The following is a 14,073-nucleotide window of genomic DNA, read 5'->3' as shown; positions in this document are numbered from 1 at the left end:
CCGGGGGAGTCAGCGACACGCACACGCACTCTCTCCCTGTGTGCCCTTTCGCACTTCGACTGAGACCCTGCCCCGCAACGCGGTTCTGTCGTTCAGCCGTCTTCCTCGTCGTCCAAGTCCGGCAGGGGAATGGGAATCATGAAATGATGGGAGAGGCCCAGGGACGACAGGGAGCCCGGGGCGACGACGTTGCATCGGATGTTCCAGCGCGCACACCACACGGACAGGTGCTTCATCAGGTGCGCGAGCGCGGCCTTTGAGCTGCCGTAGGCGAAGCTGGCGGCCTTGAGCCGGGCGCAGCCGGGGACGGCGCTCACGGCGACGACCTGCGAGGCGACCCCGTCGCGGAACTGGTTGTGGGCGCGGTTGCCCCTGTCGAGCAGCCGCAGGAAGGCGAGGACGGAGTAGTGGACGGCCGCGACGTTGACGTCGAAGGCGCGGACGAAGTCGCTCGCGGGCGTGCTCCAGGCGCGCTCGACGAAGTCGTCGATCGAGCCCGTGGCCGGGTCGAGAGCGGGACGGATCTTCGGGCCCGTGATGCCGGCGTTGGCCACGAGCAGGTGGACGTACCCGGCGTCGTCCTCGACCTGGCGCGCAATTTCGGCGAGCGACTCCTTGGAGGTGACCTCGCCCACGAGCGGGACGACGTTGCCGTCGACGGCGAGCTCCTCGGCGGCGGCCTCCAGCTTCTCCCTCCGCCGGCCGACGATGTACACTCTCTTTGCTCCGTTCTGAGCAAGCGCTTTCGTGATCGCAAGACCGATGCCTGTTGGGTGGAAAAAAAAAAGGGAAGGCGGCTCAGATTAGGTTCACAAAGACACACGGACGAGATGTATCGGATCCGGTGGGCTCGCTGGAGAGAACGTGACGGGGCAAGGCTGAGGCGAATCGACCCGTCGACGAAACACGCCAGAGGCTCGAACTCGCCAGGTCGGCAACAGGAGTGGACAGATTCAAAAATGGGGAGAGAGGGTAGGGTGAAGAAATACAAAAAGAAAAAAAAAATTAATAGAAGAGGGAATTCAAAAAAAGAACATACTCGTACTGCCCCCGGTCACAACGGCCACGAGCCCATTCACGTTGTAGAGGTCTGCCGCCTTGGGCGACATGCTCGGCTTGCTCGCCATTCGCGGGTCGAAGACCTTTTCTTAATTTTTATTTCTTTCCCTTTTCTCCTGGCCCAGAGCAAATCCGTTCAGGCCTTTCTCTCTTGCCTTTCTTGAGGGAAGGGGGGAATTCCCAGATGGAAATTTTAAAAAGAAGAAGACGAAGAAGAAGAAAAAAAGATCGGTTAAGCACCTCTTCCTGCTCCAAAGAAAAATAAAAAGAAACTTGGCTTGAAGCAGGCTAGTCGAGGAATATATCTCGACGAGCAATTGCACTGTTTATTCCGATGTCGCGGCGAGTCGGATTCCGGCACCCAGCACAGTTGTCACGATGCAGCTACTGGCAATATGGGAAAAATTCGCGTATTGGAGCCGAAATACCTGTCGACCTACACGGATGATTTTAATCGTCCTTCAGATCTAGTGAATCAATTGAAATGTCAGCGTCGGGATCAGAGAAGCGCTGTGCATGTTGCACATCTGTCAGCGTCTTTGGAACTACCCTTGCTGGGCATATTGCCCTGACAATCTGAGCGTCGCAAATTCTAGAGCGTCGAGGACCCATGGCAAAAGCTTCGAGGGGCGCATCATGACTGGGATGTATGACAGCACCAGATGATGCCGTCTTACAGAACGTGGGCGGCGGTGCAGTTGCAGGATTCCACGCGCAGACAAAAGCAAAACAAAGTCAACCAATGAGTAGCATTTCAGAGTTCAAATGGCTAAGCAGACAAAAGTCCAACGCCGGTGTTTGTAAGCCCTTTCAAAATGTATGTTTCAAAAAGCGACACCCACAAAACACACACTTTGCACCTCCCTGTGCCCGCTTAAATCTTTGCACAAAGCTTTCGCAAACCCGTTGGAGGCATTGTCATGGCGGTTTTAATGGATAAGGTACTCTTTGCGAGTCATTTCGGAAGGACGGTTCTAATTGGGAGTTTCAAATTGGAGGATATGGTGGATTGGGACGGAGGGGCGGTCGTCGTAAAAAAGGGTGGGACACTTCGTTGACGCATTTACGAATGGCCGGCCTTCTTGAGGGCGTTCGCGAGCCACTGCGTGGCATTGGGTTAGCGGCAAAGGCGACGTTTACATCCCAGAGACACCGGCTTCACTCACCTCAAGACCTTCGTAGAGACCGTCACCAGTGGTAGCGCAAGTGGATTGGATGTACTGTTTCCCCCTCAAAGTCAGCAGCCAGCACACCAGGCTCGTGCGGCAAAAACGCTTACCCAGGCACGTTGTCGGAGCGAGTGGAGACCAAGCTTATCGGTGACTTCGGCGGCGTTCATGGCATTCTACAGTGGCATGTTAGTTCTCGGTCACAAGAGGCGAAAGGGGCGGATAGATAGGAGGGTCAGCACGAACCGGCAGATCCTGCTTGTTAGCAAAGACCAGAAGAAGAGCGTCACGAAGCTCATCCTCGTTCAGCATGCGCTGCAGCTCCTCGCGGGCCTCGACGATACGGTCGCGATCGTTGCTGTCGACGACGAAGATGATACCCTGGGTGTTTTGGAAGTAATGCCTCCACAGAGGTCGGATCTTGTCCTGTCCACCGACGTCCCAGACGGTGAATTGGATGTTCTTGTACTCGACAGTTTCGACGTTGAAGCCTAGATTGGGCACCTGTGGTCAGCACATCGCCTACCATCGTGGGGCCCAGGCACAGCGAGGCGGGTGAGCAGGCGCATACCGATCGTGGGGATGGTGGTGACAATTTCACCCAGCTTGAGCTTGTACAGGATGGTCGTCTTTCCGGCGGCGTCCAAGCCAACCATCAAGATGCGCATCTCCTTCTTGCCCCATAGTCTGTCGAATAGCTTCGAGAACGTGAGACCCATGTTTGCGATGTTGTGTCGCGGTCGTAGACGGTCGTTAGAGTCGTGTGGTTGGTTGGGGGGCGAAGGGAAGAGTCGGTGAGAAATGTGGACGCCTGCTGCGAGGGCACAAGGGTAACGTGTCAGTAAAAAAAAACCTCTCAACGCTATTGGTGTCGCAACACAGACGGAGCACGCACTCGGGTGGATCGTGCGGCTCTGGAGGTGGAGTGGTGTTTGTTGATGATGCGATAAGCACGAGAACTGCCGTGGGTTGCAAAAAGCGGCAGCAAGTTGGAAAGTGCAAGGTTGTCGATGCCGCACCGGATCTGGAGGGGCACCCACTGGCCACACGAGCGCTACGGGGGCGGAGGGAGTGGACTTACTCGGCCGAAGCAAGAGACGCAATCGAGCGAGAGATCTATGCCGGTCGCTATGCGAGGAAGGGGGACGGGGGCGAGGTGGTTGCCGTGGACTGTGCGGTAGTGGTTGTGCAGGAGGTTGTTGGTGTTGCAAAAAGCTCCTTTTGACGCTTTTTGTGTTGAACGTCGATCTGTCAATTGGAGAGTCGAGCCGTGGACGGGCTCTTGGGAGTCGGTCACGTGCCTCGGCTTCAGGCCTGGCGGTTCAAGAGTACTTCGACTGAGGCGTAGCAGCAGCAACAACAGCAGCAGCAGCAGCAGCGACGAGATGCGTGTGCGCTTGGGGCGATCAGAGCAAACGACGCTGCGACAGAAACCCATCTCTCGCGAGCCATCCCGCTTTTAAAACCGCGTCCGCCCATCAGGACACGTTTGGCATTTCCACTTTTCCCCTTCGCTGGGAGAATTCGGTCGCCTGGCACAACAGCCACACGGGGGGTGTGCTTCAGCGACAAGCCTCCAGGCGACAGCAAAATGCACGCTGCTAAAGGATTCAAACGTGGAGAATTGATTCTCTGGCTAACTTGACTCGTGCTTTTTATGGTCATGACGTCTATTTTCTCACGTTCCCCTGCCGGCTGTCCCAAAGAGAAAGAAACACATGTTCTCCAAAGTCCCCCGCTGCGTTTCCTCCCCTCACATTCCATGAATAAGCCGCGCCGGGACTCGATGATGCCTTTACCAGAGTAAGAGATGCCTTGTAGATCTCCTCGCGTCCTCTGCAACTCCGCCTGATGCCGCGGTGCCCCCGCAAAATTCCGACAAAGATGCTGTGCAAATCATGCTTTACGATGAGAATTCTGCTTTGCAATCCACAATGAGAATGTAACACGCTTCATATTGCGATCAAGACGCCGTGCCTATCGCCGGAGTCGCCGCCGCAGCTGGCTCCTGTCTCGCGGGCGTTGCCTGGCTGGCGGGTGCTGTGGGAAGCAGGCCCTTCGCAGTCCATATGTCAATCAGCGGCTGCATTGGCTCCATCTCCTTGTCGCCGAGCAGGCCAAACACCTTGCCGACGTTGACGAAGTGGATAAAGCACGTGTTCAGTTCCTTGTAGGCATTGATGTGCCAGAAGGGGTCAAGCCAGTGGCCGTGATAGATGTGGGCGTAACATCGCATCATTTGTCTGTAGATGCTTCGAATGTCCGTCTCAAAGCTCTCGGGAAAGCCAGCAGCCTTGCCGAGCCAATCTCGTCCGGCAAGCGTCGACAGCGGCGCACTGCTCGTGGTCGGTCCAGCTGGGATGGGCGTATTTGATCCGGGTGTAGACACCCCGCCGGAGGCGTACTGACCGGGACCGGACATGTCTGTTGGGAAGATGTTCGGATCATTGATCTTACCGACGATCCATTTCTGGACCAGCTGGATGTACTGGTGGGCCGGGATCTTGATCGGACGTTTGTTGTTGTCCAGCCAGGTGTACGTGTGGCCGGCGGCGGACATGGTGGGGCAGCTGTCCATGTTACAGATGGGCAGGCCCGTCTTTTCGTCAACGGTGCGAATGATCTGGATCATGCCGTCCAGAAGGCGGAACTGCTCGACGACTGCGGGCGACCTGTGAGCGCGCTGATCATGTGGCCGGACGAGTGCGCGTTGAAATGGAGAAACCCACCTTGGTGCGCAAGCCATTCTCCCTCGTCCACGAGCACGGGCTTGGCGGCGAGGGTCATGAAATTGCCCTTGACGATGAGGTTCGAATATTCCTCTCTGAAGAAGAAGGGTGGACGCCGCTGCAGCGACGGCTGGCTGTCGGCGGCGGGGATGTTCTCGTACGACATTGTTGAGCTTAAGCCTGGTGAGTGCGGGACAGATGGAAGGGACGGCGCTAGCGAGGAACTTGGACTGGACAGAGTGGTGGGCGACGAAACGCCCTGCCCATTGCCTTTGCCCGCTTGGCTCTTATTGTTTCTGCCTGCAAAACCCTGGCGCCTGGTATGGTGAGCAAAGAGGGAAGGGTTAGCAAAGGTTCAAACGGTTAGCCAGCAAAGGGAAAGAAAGGAAACGAGTTGGAGCGCGGCGATCCTGTTCTGAAACCGAAATGCAGGTCACTGGGTTGCTGGAGCGGCGGAGAACGGTGGCGATGGGGGGGAGGGCGTGTGCCAGTGCGGATCCTAGGCGGGCGAGGAGCACCAAAGTGCAGCATCACACGCCGGCCGAGATCTAGTCCTGACCGCCCTGCAACACGCGCCGCCCATCTGCAGCGAGATTCAGACGGTTGCAGTAGCTGGCTGGACTCGACTTAAGGCGGGAGGGTGTGCGGGCCACGTGCAACGGGAGCTGGGGGGGTTGGGCCAGCGAGAACGTCCAGGGGAACAATGGCCTCGCCCAGCAGCTGGCCGGGTGCGAGTCGGGCTGTGACGGTGCGGGATCATGGCCAGAGGCAGGAGACAAAGGGGAGGATGGTGGTGATGACAGCGATGGGGATGGCGATGGGGATGCTGCCCGTGACAGCAGCAGTCGTGGTCGTCGCCGTGACGGCACAGGCGGTCACGGCGAGCAGGCAGCGGGCAGACGGGCCAGGCAGAACGAGAACCTGTTGAGCGCTGGAGGGGGCGAGGAGAGGGCAGCGCGTTGGGGCTGACTTACAATCCATTGAAGAAGTTCGCCATCTGGGGGCAAAGGACGGCAACGCTGGGACTCGGATTCGGGCGTCAGAGACAGCGCGTCTGGATGGAACAAGATGGGACTCGTGCTGAGGCGGACGCGCTGGGAGAAGCGAGCCAAAGTCACATGGAGAGCTGGGAGCGAGCGGCCAGGCGTGCTAGGAAGGGAGAAGAGAGCCCGACGACGTGCGAGTGAGAGTCGGGATCCGAAGGTCTGCACGGGTCGACGAGACCTGGACGTCGCTCTGAAAGGCTTCTGACGTGTCTGGCGGACGGGCGGACGCTGGCCGTCTTTGGCGGTCGAAGAAGCGTCGACGCCTCGAATCGTTCTGCTCCAGCCTGAAGCTTCACCTCGCCTTAGGGGGGAACCCACGCCCCAGCAGCGGGACGCACTGGCGACCCTTGCGCTTGCTGCCAGGAATCTTTGACGTCCTGATTTTTTTTTTTTTTTTTTTTTTTTTAATTTTTCTTTTGCTAGTGCTTTATCTTGTTTTCTGCCCCTTCTTTGTTTAGGCGCCGCGGATTGGCCCAGCGCGCCCAGTTCGCTCGCGTGTTTCGTGTCTAGTCTCCAGTCTCTGCCGCTCTAGTCTCTACCCATCGGCGCCTTCGTTGGCAACCCGCGCGACGACTGCCGCTGCACACTGCGACCGCCGCTGCACCTCCACCTTGCTCGACCCGGCCCTAGCACAGTACCGTGTGCTTGTGTGCGTTCGTGCGCGTGTGCGTGTCCTGCTCCGTTGCCCATCCACTTTCCATCTTCGTCCTTCCGCGTCTCGCCAAACCCAGAGCTTCTGCAGGCTTGTTGGCGGACTCGCATTCGCACGCAGCTCCTGCTCGCCATGTCGTCCGCATCGGAAGACGAGCGCAATGGCGACGCCGACCAGGATCTCAACGAGGACATGGACGACCTGTTTGATGACGGCATAGACGACGAGGCTGAGACAAGAGCGTACGTTTGACTGCTCGCTGCGCGACCCCCCCCATCTGCACATCCCCGTTGCTAACAACCTCTTCTGCAGCCAGCGTCGCCAACTCGACGATGAAGAGCTGGACTCCGGCGACGACGAAGGCCGCTATGACAGGGCTCCGGCTGACGAGGATGAGAACGACGGCGGCGACGTCGAGCAGGTCATGCAGGACGTAAACATCATGGAAGTCGACCTGGCCCGCCATCCGGTGCCCGAGCCCAGCGACGGCGAAGGCTACCTGCTCAAGATACCAGAGTTCCTATCTATCGACCCCGTCAATTTCTCCCTCGAAGGCTTCACGCCACCAACGACAGATCACCACTCGACTTCCGCCTCCTCCAACTTCTCCGCCTACAAGACTGCGCAGACCACCATTCGCTGGCGCCATTCCCCCTCGAATCCGGCCGAGCTGCAGTCCAATGCACGGATATTGCGCTGGTCGGACGGATCTCTAACCCTTCAGCTGGCCTCGGACCCGACCGTGCAGTACGAGATATCGCACAGAGCGCTGGCACCACCTCAGCACAACCCCACGAAGCCCACGCCGCTCAGCAAGCCGGGCCAGAGCATCAAGCCATGGTCCGAGAAGCAAGAACAGTTCACCTACCTCGCCTCCGCCTCCCAAGAGGCCTTCATCGTTCGCACCACAAACAAGATCACTGCTGCCCTGCAGGTCAACACCGTGGGCGACAATGAGGACGAGGCTCTGGAACGTCTGCAACGCAAGATGGCCGCCGCGCGGGCCGCAAACCACGTCGTCGTGAACCTGAGCACCAACATGGAAGACCCGGAGCTGCAGCGCAAAAAGGCGGAGCAGGCGGAGAGAGACATGCTGCGCGCGCAACGCCGCCTCGAGGCTCAGCAGCTACGCGAGCGCGAGAAGTCTGGTCGCGGCTACGGCCGGTCCGGCGGTCGCGCGGGCGGGCTGTCCGTGGCGGATCTGGAAGGCGACGGCGGCGGCTCCCGACGAAACGCCAAGAGGGCGCCTCGGCGCAGACGCAACAACGACGAGTACAGCGACGAGGAAGAGCAGTTCGGATCGGGCTACAGGGGCAGCCGGGACGAATACAACGAGGAGGACGACTTCATCGCCCGCAGCGACGAGGAAGAGGACGCCGAGGGCGACGACGAAATCGACGACTTGGACGCCATGATCGAGCGGAGGGAGCAAGAGCAGCAGCGCGAACGGGCAGAGCGCACGGGCACGCCCAAGAGAGACCGAGACACCGACGAGGACGCCGACGCGGAGGCCGACGAGGACGAAGACACGAGAGAGAGCCCCGTCAGCAGGCAGAAGAGGAGAAGACTGGTCGTCGATGACGACGACGACGAATGAAGGCTACTGCCCATCCACCCCACACCTCCCCGCGTCGACTGATCGTGCCGTACGTCTTGAGGCAGATGCAAAAATAAAAAGAAGAAAATATGGTGCTTGCCCGTCGCCTGCGTCGCCCCCGCGAAGTCATGTATTCATTTATATTTTAATTGTTTTTTTTCTTTCCAAAAAAAAGATCTCCTTTTTCGCTGTGCGCATGCTACAAAGCTGGCGAAGGGCATGAACGATCTCTGCGACGCAGCCATCGGGTCGCGGTGTGTTGCAGACAGTCCGATGAAGAGCGAGCCTCGCCTGCGCTTCCGTCCGAAAACAGAAAAGGAGGGCATCGTTACAGGTACGGGCCGGAACGTGAGGGGGTTGGGGGAAAAAAAAAAGGAAGGCTATAATGCCCCGTGGAAACAAAAGTTAGATCACTTCACAATTCCACAAGCGTCATCCAGAAGTGTTTCGCTCCTTGATTTTTTTTTCTTCTCAGCAGACTACATAAACTTACTAGATGTAAGCACGGTTCAAGACCAAAGTTGAGAGTGGTCTCACAATGCTCTCGCCGTCTGATGCCCTGTTCGTCTTTCATTTCATCCTCCCCAAAAGGAAGCAAGAGTTGTATTTGCCACCCCAGTATTACGATCGCCTCCGTTCCGTTGACAAGAGGCTCCATGGCCAAATCCCAGATGTTGGTTGAGCATAACTAATATACGGGCAAGTAAACAAAAAAAGAGAAATATGACTTCGTTATAAACGCCATCCCAATGCCGTTGAGGACATTTCGTGGTATCATTTTCCGATCATGACTCCGTAAATGTTGAAAAGTTCAGCCTAAAACTTTTTTTCTTCTCTTTTTAAACAATCTCTCTCGAAAGCCAAAGAAAGAGATTTCGCACACTAGTACCTGTAAATCTCCGACTTGAAGGGACCTTCGATCGGCACGCCCAGGTAGTCAGCCTGCTTCTCGGTGAGCTTGGTCAGCTTGGCGTTGACGTGATCAAGGTGCAGCAGTGCGACCTGCTCGTCGAGGATCTTGGGCAGGGTATATACGCCGATGTCAAGCTTTCCGGTCTTGCCAAACTCGACGTACTTCTCGCCAAAGGCCTTGTCGCCAGCCTTGTACAACATGATCTGGGCAAGGACCTGGTTGGTGAAAGAGCAGGACATGACGAAGGATGAGTGACCAGTTGCGCAGCCAAGGTTGACAAGACGGCCCTCTGCGAGAAGGATGATGTGGTTACCGTTCGGCATGAGGAAGCGGTCGACCTGTGGCTTGATGTTGACCACACTCTTGGCGTTGGCCTTCAACCAGGCAACGTCGATCTCAATGTCGAAGTGGCCGATGTTGCAGACGATGGCATCGTTCTTCATGACGGAGAAGTGGGCTCCGGTAATAATGTCGCGGCAGCCGGTCGTGGTGACGAAGATCTGACCAATGGGAGCGGCCTCCTCCATGGTGGTGACCTGATAGCCAGAGACAGCCGCCTGGAGAGCATTGATAGGATCCACCTCGGTGACAATGACGCGAGCACCCATTGAGTGCAGCGCCTGGGCGCAACCCTTGCCAACGTCACCGTAGCCAGCCACAACGGCGACCTTACCGGCAATCATAACGTCGGTGGCGCGCTTGATGCCGTCGACGAGCGATTCTCTGCAGCCGTACAGGTTGTCGAATTTCGACTTTGTGACTGAGTCGTTCACGTTGATAGCCGGGCAGAGGAGACCGGGGCCACCGTCCTTGTTCTTCAGCATACGGTATAGGTGGTGCACACCGGTGGTCGTCTCCTCTGAGATACCATAGCAGTCCTTGAGCATCTCGGGGTACTTCTTGTGTACGAGCGCAGTAAGGTCACCGCCGTCGTCGAGGATGAGGTTGAGCTTCTTGCCATCCTTGAAGGCGGTGAGCTGCTGCTCGAGGCACCAGTTGTACTCCTCCTCCGTCTCGCCCTTCCAGGCGAAGCTGTGCAGATTTAGCATGTTTTCCAAGCGTTCTGAAATATGGGGACGTACACTGGCGTGCCGCCAGCAGCGATGGCTGCCGCTGCATGGTCTTGAGTTGAGAAGATGTTGCAGCTAGTCCATGTAACCTCAGCGCCCAAGGCCGTCAGAGTCTCGATGAGCACAGCGGTCTGAATGGCTACGAACATGTTAGACAGCACGAAGCAAAGAACAAAGAGAACGCATACTCATGTGCAAGCAGCCGGCAATACGTGCGCCGGCCAATGGCTGGTCTGCAGCATACTTCTGTCGGGTGGCCATGAGGCCAGGCATCTCATTCTCAGCGAGCTCGATCTCCCTCCTGCCAAATGCAGCGAGGGAGATATCGGCAACCTTGAATTTGTGAGCTGGGGCAGACATGTTTCCTGTGCCTCGTGGGGTTGTTTGACAGTGTGCAGACGCGGAAGGTTAAGGTTGAAGGTTTGTAGAAAAGCGTTTTGCTGGCCATGGCGGGGTGAGATTTTTGAGGCTGGCTTTTTTCAACTGCCGGGATCCACTTGGGCGTCGGAGACGCAGACGAGCCTCCGATGCTAAACCACATTGCGACAAAATTTGTAAACCTGCACGGCCATTCCCGCCCTTCATCCACGTCTATTCCTTTCTTGCTCGTTATCAGCGTATTTTACTGTCTTCCCCATGTTGACCACATTGTAGTGACTGACGATTATGGTTCGACTCAGGGAGGCACACTGGTTTCGCTGCAGTGCAAACTTGAATCCAACAGATGTCAATTATCAAAGCTCAGCATTGGCATCAAAGGCTCATTGCTATACTCACATCCGAGCTAGTGATCGAGACTGCCCCTTCTCGGACGTCGTAAACTTCTCAAGAAAACATTGGCATGCCACACTTCGACTGTGCTTGAAGTCGACACGTATCAATCTTCCACGGATTCTAACGAACTCTACGGCGAAGGCCAGGATCGACGAGAGCATAGCCATGACCAGGGCGTTTTCAAATGGAATGCCAAAGGCGAGCAAGAGCCCGATAGCAACTCAGAAGACAGCCTGCTGCTGCCAAGTCATTGTATTTCATTCGTGTGACCAACGATGAATTAGCAGCAAGACCACTCAAAACCAATTTGACTGTCATCATTGGGAACTGAATCAACTCTGTTCTACATCTATATGCTTATGTGACGGCTCGTCTCTAGTGTCGCTTGCTTAGACTCAGAGACACGTACTTGACGCCTGAGTTCGCTTCTTCTGAAGCGAAAGAATAACGCTAAACATCAATGAAGATGACGTTCGGCGACTGTAGTTTTCAAAAGGGAGGTCTTACATCAAACGTAGAGCTCGGTATGAGATGCCAGGTGACCTAACAAGTCTGTGCTACGATATCTGTTTCCGACTCCTTCGCGAGCCTGGAGTTTTCGCTTGTTGACCTTTTATTCCGCTCACGGCCTCCGCGCCGTCCTTACTCTTCCTCTCGACCGCTCTCCTCATCGCACTTTCTGTTTCAAAAAACGTTACCATCTTGTCACTCTCTTCCCAGAGGACTTTCTGAAAGTTCTCATCCTCTACCTCGGGCTTTAGCACTCGTCTTGGCCGACACTCTTTGATGAAGACGCCACCATCTGTTTGCAGGAGAGTCTCCTCCATTGCGGCAAACAGGAAGCTCTGGGCGCCTTGGTAGGGACTCTTGAGCACCAGCCACCAGAATGGCCACATGATAAGGTAGATCCCGAGGCCCCAAAGACTGCCAGCAGTCAGATAGCGCAGCATACCTGGTGTGCGTGTCCATCCTGGGTCGACTATAAACACTCGGGCGTTGTTAGGCTGCTTATCCGGGCGCTGATAGGCAGTTAGATGCTTTTGGAACGCATTGACGAACGTGAACAGCGCGAATTTGGAATTTGCGAACGCGCTGCCGGACCGAAACGGTGCGATGTCTGTTGGAAGTGCTGTCTTCGCTGGCTTGGCGGTCTTCTTCTTGTTCTTTTCACCACTGGCATTTCCCAGCATGGATGAAAGCTCGTCGAGCGATCCTCCCATGTACGAACTGCACATGCCCACCAAAATTCTCACGTCTCGGTCCGGTGGCTGCGCTCGGATAGCAGGCGACAGAATGCTGAGTAAATGAAAATTGGCTATGTAGTTGATACCCCAGCTCGATTCCATGCCATCCTCCGTGGTAGTTGGTTCTCCGCCTGGTGGCGTTTGAGTGTTGGCGCACAAGATGATCATGTCAAGTCGACGAGGCGGAGCATTATCTATCCACTTCGTTGCAAATAGACGTATGCTGTGTAGCGACGACAAATCCACATGCTCCGCAGTGATCAATTCATTACTCGTCGAGGCTCGTAGATCCATGATAAAGTCCACAAGAAACGGATCCGCCAACGGAGCATGCGTGAGAAGCACGATCTGAGCTCCCCGCATCGCCAATTCCCTCGCCACGATCGCACCTATGCCGGATGTTCCTCCCTGTCGTTTTGTTAGAGAGCCAACAAGGCACATTCGTCCAAGGGAGGAGCTCACGGTTATCATCACGACTTTCGATCGCATCAGTCTCTCTGAACGGTTAGAGGCACCACCGAAGTATGTCTTCAAGGCATAAATGGCGATCAGCCATGGCACAACCTTGATGACCGTCCATAACCACGGTATGGAATCAACTCCATCGGTAAGAACCTTTGAAATGATCGGAATCGGCATTTTGATGCCTGCTTGCAAGTTCTAAGGAATCAAGCCACTTTTCGCAACGTAGGCGGCTCACAACCGAAAGAGGCAAGGGGCAAAATTATGACAGGGGCGCTACGAAGAACCCGATTGTGAGAACTGTAAAGGAATCTAGTACGATCTCAGCACCATGTGATCACGCGTGTCTTAACGGCTTCCTCTACGGATGGTTGTTGATCTTGTTGGCTCCGAAATCACATTTTTGAATTTGATCGCAAAAGAGGTCTTGGTGCGTTCGATAGAGGCACAAGCTGAACTGTCTCAAGAATCCCATTGTCGAACAATACAGTCAACCCATTTCCTTTTTGAAATTATCTTCTCATCGTACAGCGATTCTATCCATCAACCTATCTGATTCTATGTGTTTATTTATACACCTTTGGATCTCCAGCAGGCGATATGCAACTGACGATACTAAAACATGACTACAATGTGGCATCGAAAGCAAGTAGGCGAGGAACGTCACCTGTAGACGCCTAATCTGCATTAGATGTCCCTCTGGCTGCTCATGCGATGTCAGGTGTCCATTAAATCTCAACTAACGAGACCTTAAATTGGAAAGGAGCTTGGATGTCCAGTCAAGTCTAGCTCCTAAACATAAGACCAGCTCTGGACGGATTACAAGACCGGCCGAAGCAAACGTGTATCTCGTCTCTCAGGATTTGGGATTGTAGGCTCACCAGGCCCTAAGTGGATGCCATCAAAATACAAAGCCGTCAACGCATGCTACGGAAAGAGCACCGCCTCCTTGCCCATAGTATCTAATAGTTGCGAAAGAATACGAAACTTTCGTTTCGCCAACAAGCCTCGCGCAGCACGACGTCGGTGGTTGGGTGGTCTTCAGATATTTTCTTCAGTGCTCCAATGCAGGTGCGTAGAGCAGCGGCAGCTTGGATACAAAGCTCGTGCGTGGTGCGATTGGCGACAAGTCACGGTGATACGCCATCTTCGACTTCGATATCCTTCCACTCGTTGGCTTAGTAGTGCTCTTTGCAGGTTGCACCAGAGAATGAGGTGATCACGTGTAGTGATGGGATTTTTTATGGCTTCTCAGAGCCTTGGTGCCGAAGCCTGCCGAAGCCTTAGTTCTGCGCCATCTGTATCCATTCTAGGGTGTTCCCTTCTACTGGTCAGGCGTTCTAGAAGCCGAAGCCTGC

The 14,073-nt window shown here is 55.5% G+C and overlaps 6 protein-coding genes across 8 annotated transcripts; 1 reads left to right on the top strand and 5 right to left on the bottom strand.

Annotated features, from left to right (window-relative positions):
• Nucleotides 1–92: 92 nt before the first annotated feature.
• Nucleotides 93–1,109, bottom strand: PV09_02441 (uncharacterized protein; the record flags this gene model as incomplete). Its single annotated transcript, XM_016355483.1, has 2 exons — nucleotides 93–766; nucleotides 1,040–1,109. The coding sequence occupies 2 exons, from the start codon at nucleotides 1,107–1,109 to the stop codon at nucleotides 93–95; spliced, it is 744 nt and encodes a 247-aa protein (XP_016216619.1).
• Nucleotides 1,110–1,789: 680 nt separating this feature from the next.
• On the bottom strand, nucleotides 1,790–3,648 carry PV09_02440. 2 transcript variants are annotated; one of them, XM_016355481.1, is made up of 6 exons: nucleotides 3,310–3,648; nucleotides 2,800–3,042; nucleotides 2,475–2,719; nucleotides 2,339–2,404; nucleotides 2,226–2,279; nucleotides 1,790–2,161 (listed from the first exon to the last, which is right to left on the bottom strand). In XM_016355481.1, exons 2-6 carry the CDS (start codon nucleotides 2,945–2,947, stop codon nucleotides 2,123–2,125), a joined length of 552 nt encoding a protein of 183 aa, XP_016216617.1. In that variant the 5' UTR covers nucleotides 2,948–3,042; nucleotides 3,310–3,648; the 3' UTR covers nucleotides 1,790–2,122. The 2 variants fall into 2 exon arrangements, with proteins under 2 accessions (XP_016216617.1, XP_016216618.1); XM_016355482.1 differs by lacking the exon at nucleotides 3,310–3,648 and having other exon boundaries at nucleotides 2,800–3,309.
• A 189-nt stretch (nucleotides 3,649–3,837) lies between these two features.
• Nucleotides 3,838–6,371, bottom strand: PV09_02439. Of its 2 annotated transcripts, XM_016355479.1 has the most exons (3): nucleotides 5,932–6,371; nucleotides 4,958–5,274; nucleotides 3,838–4,889 (listed from the first exon to the last, which is right to left on the bottom strand). In XM_016355479.1, exons 1-3 carry the CDS (start codon nucleotides 5,952–5,954, stop codon nucleotides 4,192–4,194), a joined length of 1,038 nt encoding a protein of 345 aa, XP_016216615.1. In that variant the 5' UTR covers nucleotides 5,955–6,371; the 3' UTR covers nucleotides 3,838–4,191. The 2 variants fall into 2 exon arrangements, with proteins under 2 accessions (XP_016216615.1, XP_016216616.1); XM_016355480.1 differs by lacking the exon at nucleotides 5,932–6,371 and having other exon boundaries at nucleotides 4,958–5,916.
• Nucleotides 6,372–6,451: 80 nt separating this feature from the next.
• PV09_02438 (uncharacterized protein) lies at nucleotides 6,452–8,766 on the top strand. The gene is made up of 2 exons (XM_016355478.1): nucleotides 6,452–6,897; nucleotides 6,968–8,766. Exons 1-2 carry the CDS (start codon nucleotides 6,788–6,790, stop codon nucleotides 8,250–8,252), a joined length of 1,395 nt encoding a protein of 464 aa, XP_016216614.1. The 5' UTR covers nucleotides 6,452–6,787; the 3' UTR covers nucleotides 8,253–8,766.
• PV09_02437 (adenosylhomocysteinase) lies at nucleotides 8,609–10,683 on the bottom strand. Its single transcript, XM_016355477.1, has 3 exons — nucleotides 10,424–10,683; nucleotides 10,248–10,374; nucleotides 8,609–10,197 (listed from the first exon to the last, which is right to left on the bottom strand). Exons 1-3 carry the CDS (start codon nucleotides 10,593–10,595, stop codon nucleotides 9,135–9,137), a joined length of 1,362 nt encoding a protein of 453 aa, XP_016216613.1. The 5' UTR covers nucleotides 10,596–10,683; the 3' UTR covers nucleotides 8,609–9,134.
• Nucleotides 10,684–11,276: 593 nt separating this feature from the next.
• On the bottom strand, nucleotides 11,277–12,899 carry PV09_02436 (uncharacterized protein). The gene is made up of 2 exons (XM_016355476.1): nucleotides 12,716–12,899; nucleotides 11,277–12,661 (listed from the first exon to the last, which is right to left on the bottom strand). Exons 1-2 carry the CDS (start codon nucleotides 12,890–12,892, stop codon nucleotides 11,567–11,569), a joined length of 1,272 nt encoding a protein of 423 aa, XP_016216612.1. The 5' UTR covers nucleotides 12,893–12,899; the 3' UTR covers nucleotides 11,277–11,566.
• Nucleotides 12,900–14,073: the final 1,174 nt, after the last annotated feature.

This window comes from Verruconis gallopava, assembly GCF_000836295.1.
Source record: "Verruconis gallopava strain CBS 43764 unplaced genomic scaffold supercont1.6, whole genome shotgun sequence".
Lineage (NCBI taxonomy): Eukaryota > Fungi > Ascomycota > Dothideomycetes > Venturiales > Sympoventuriaceae > Verruconis > Verruconis gallopava.
The sequence above is the reverse complement of the archived record's forward strand: the minus strand, read 5'-3'. Positions and strand labels throughout refer to the sequence as shown.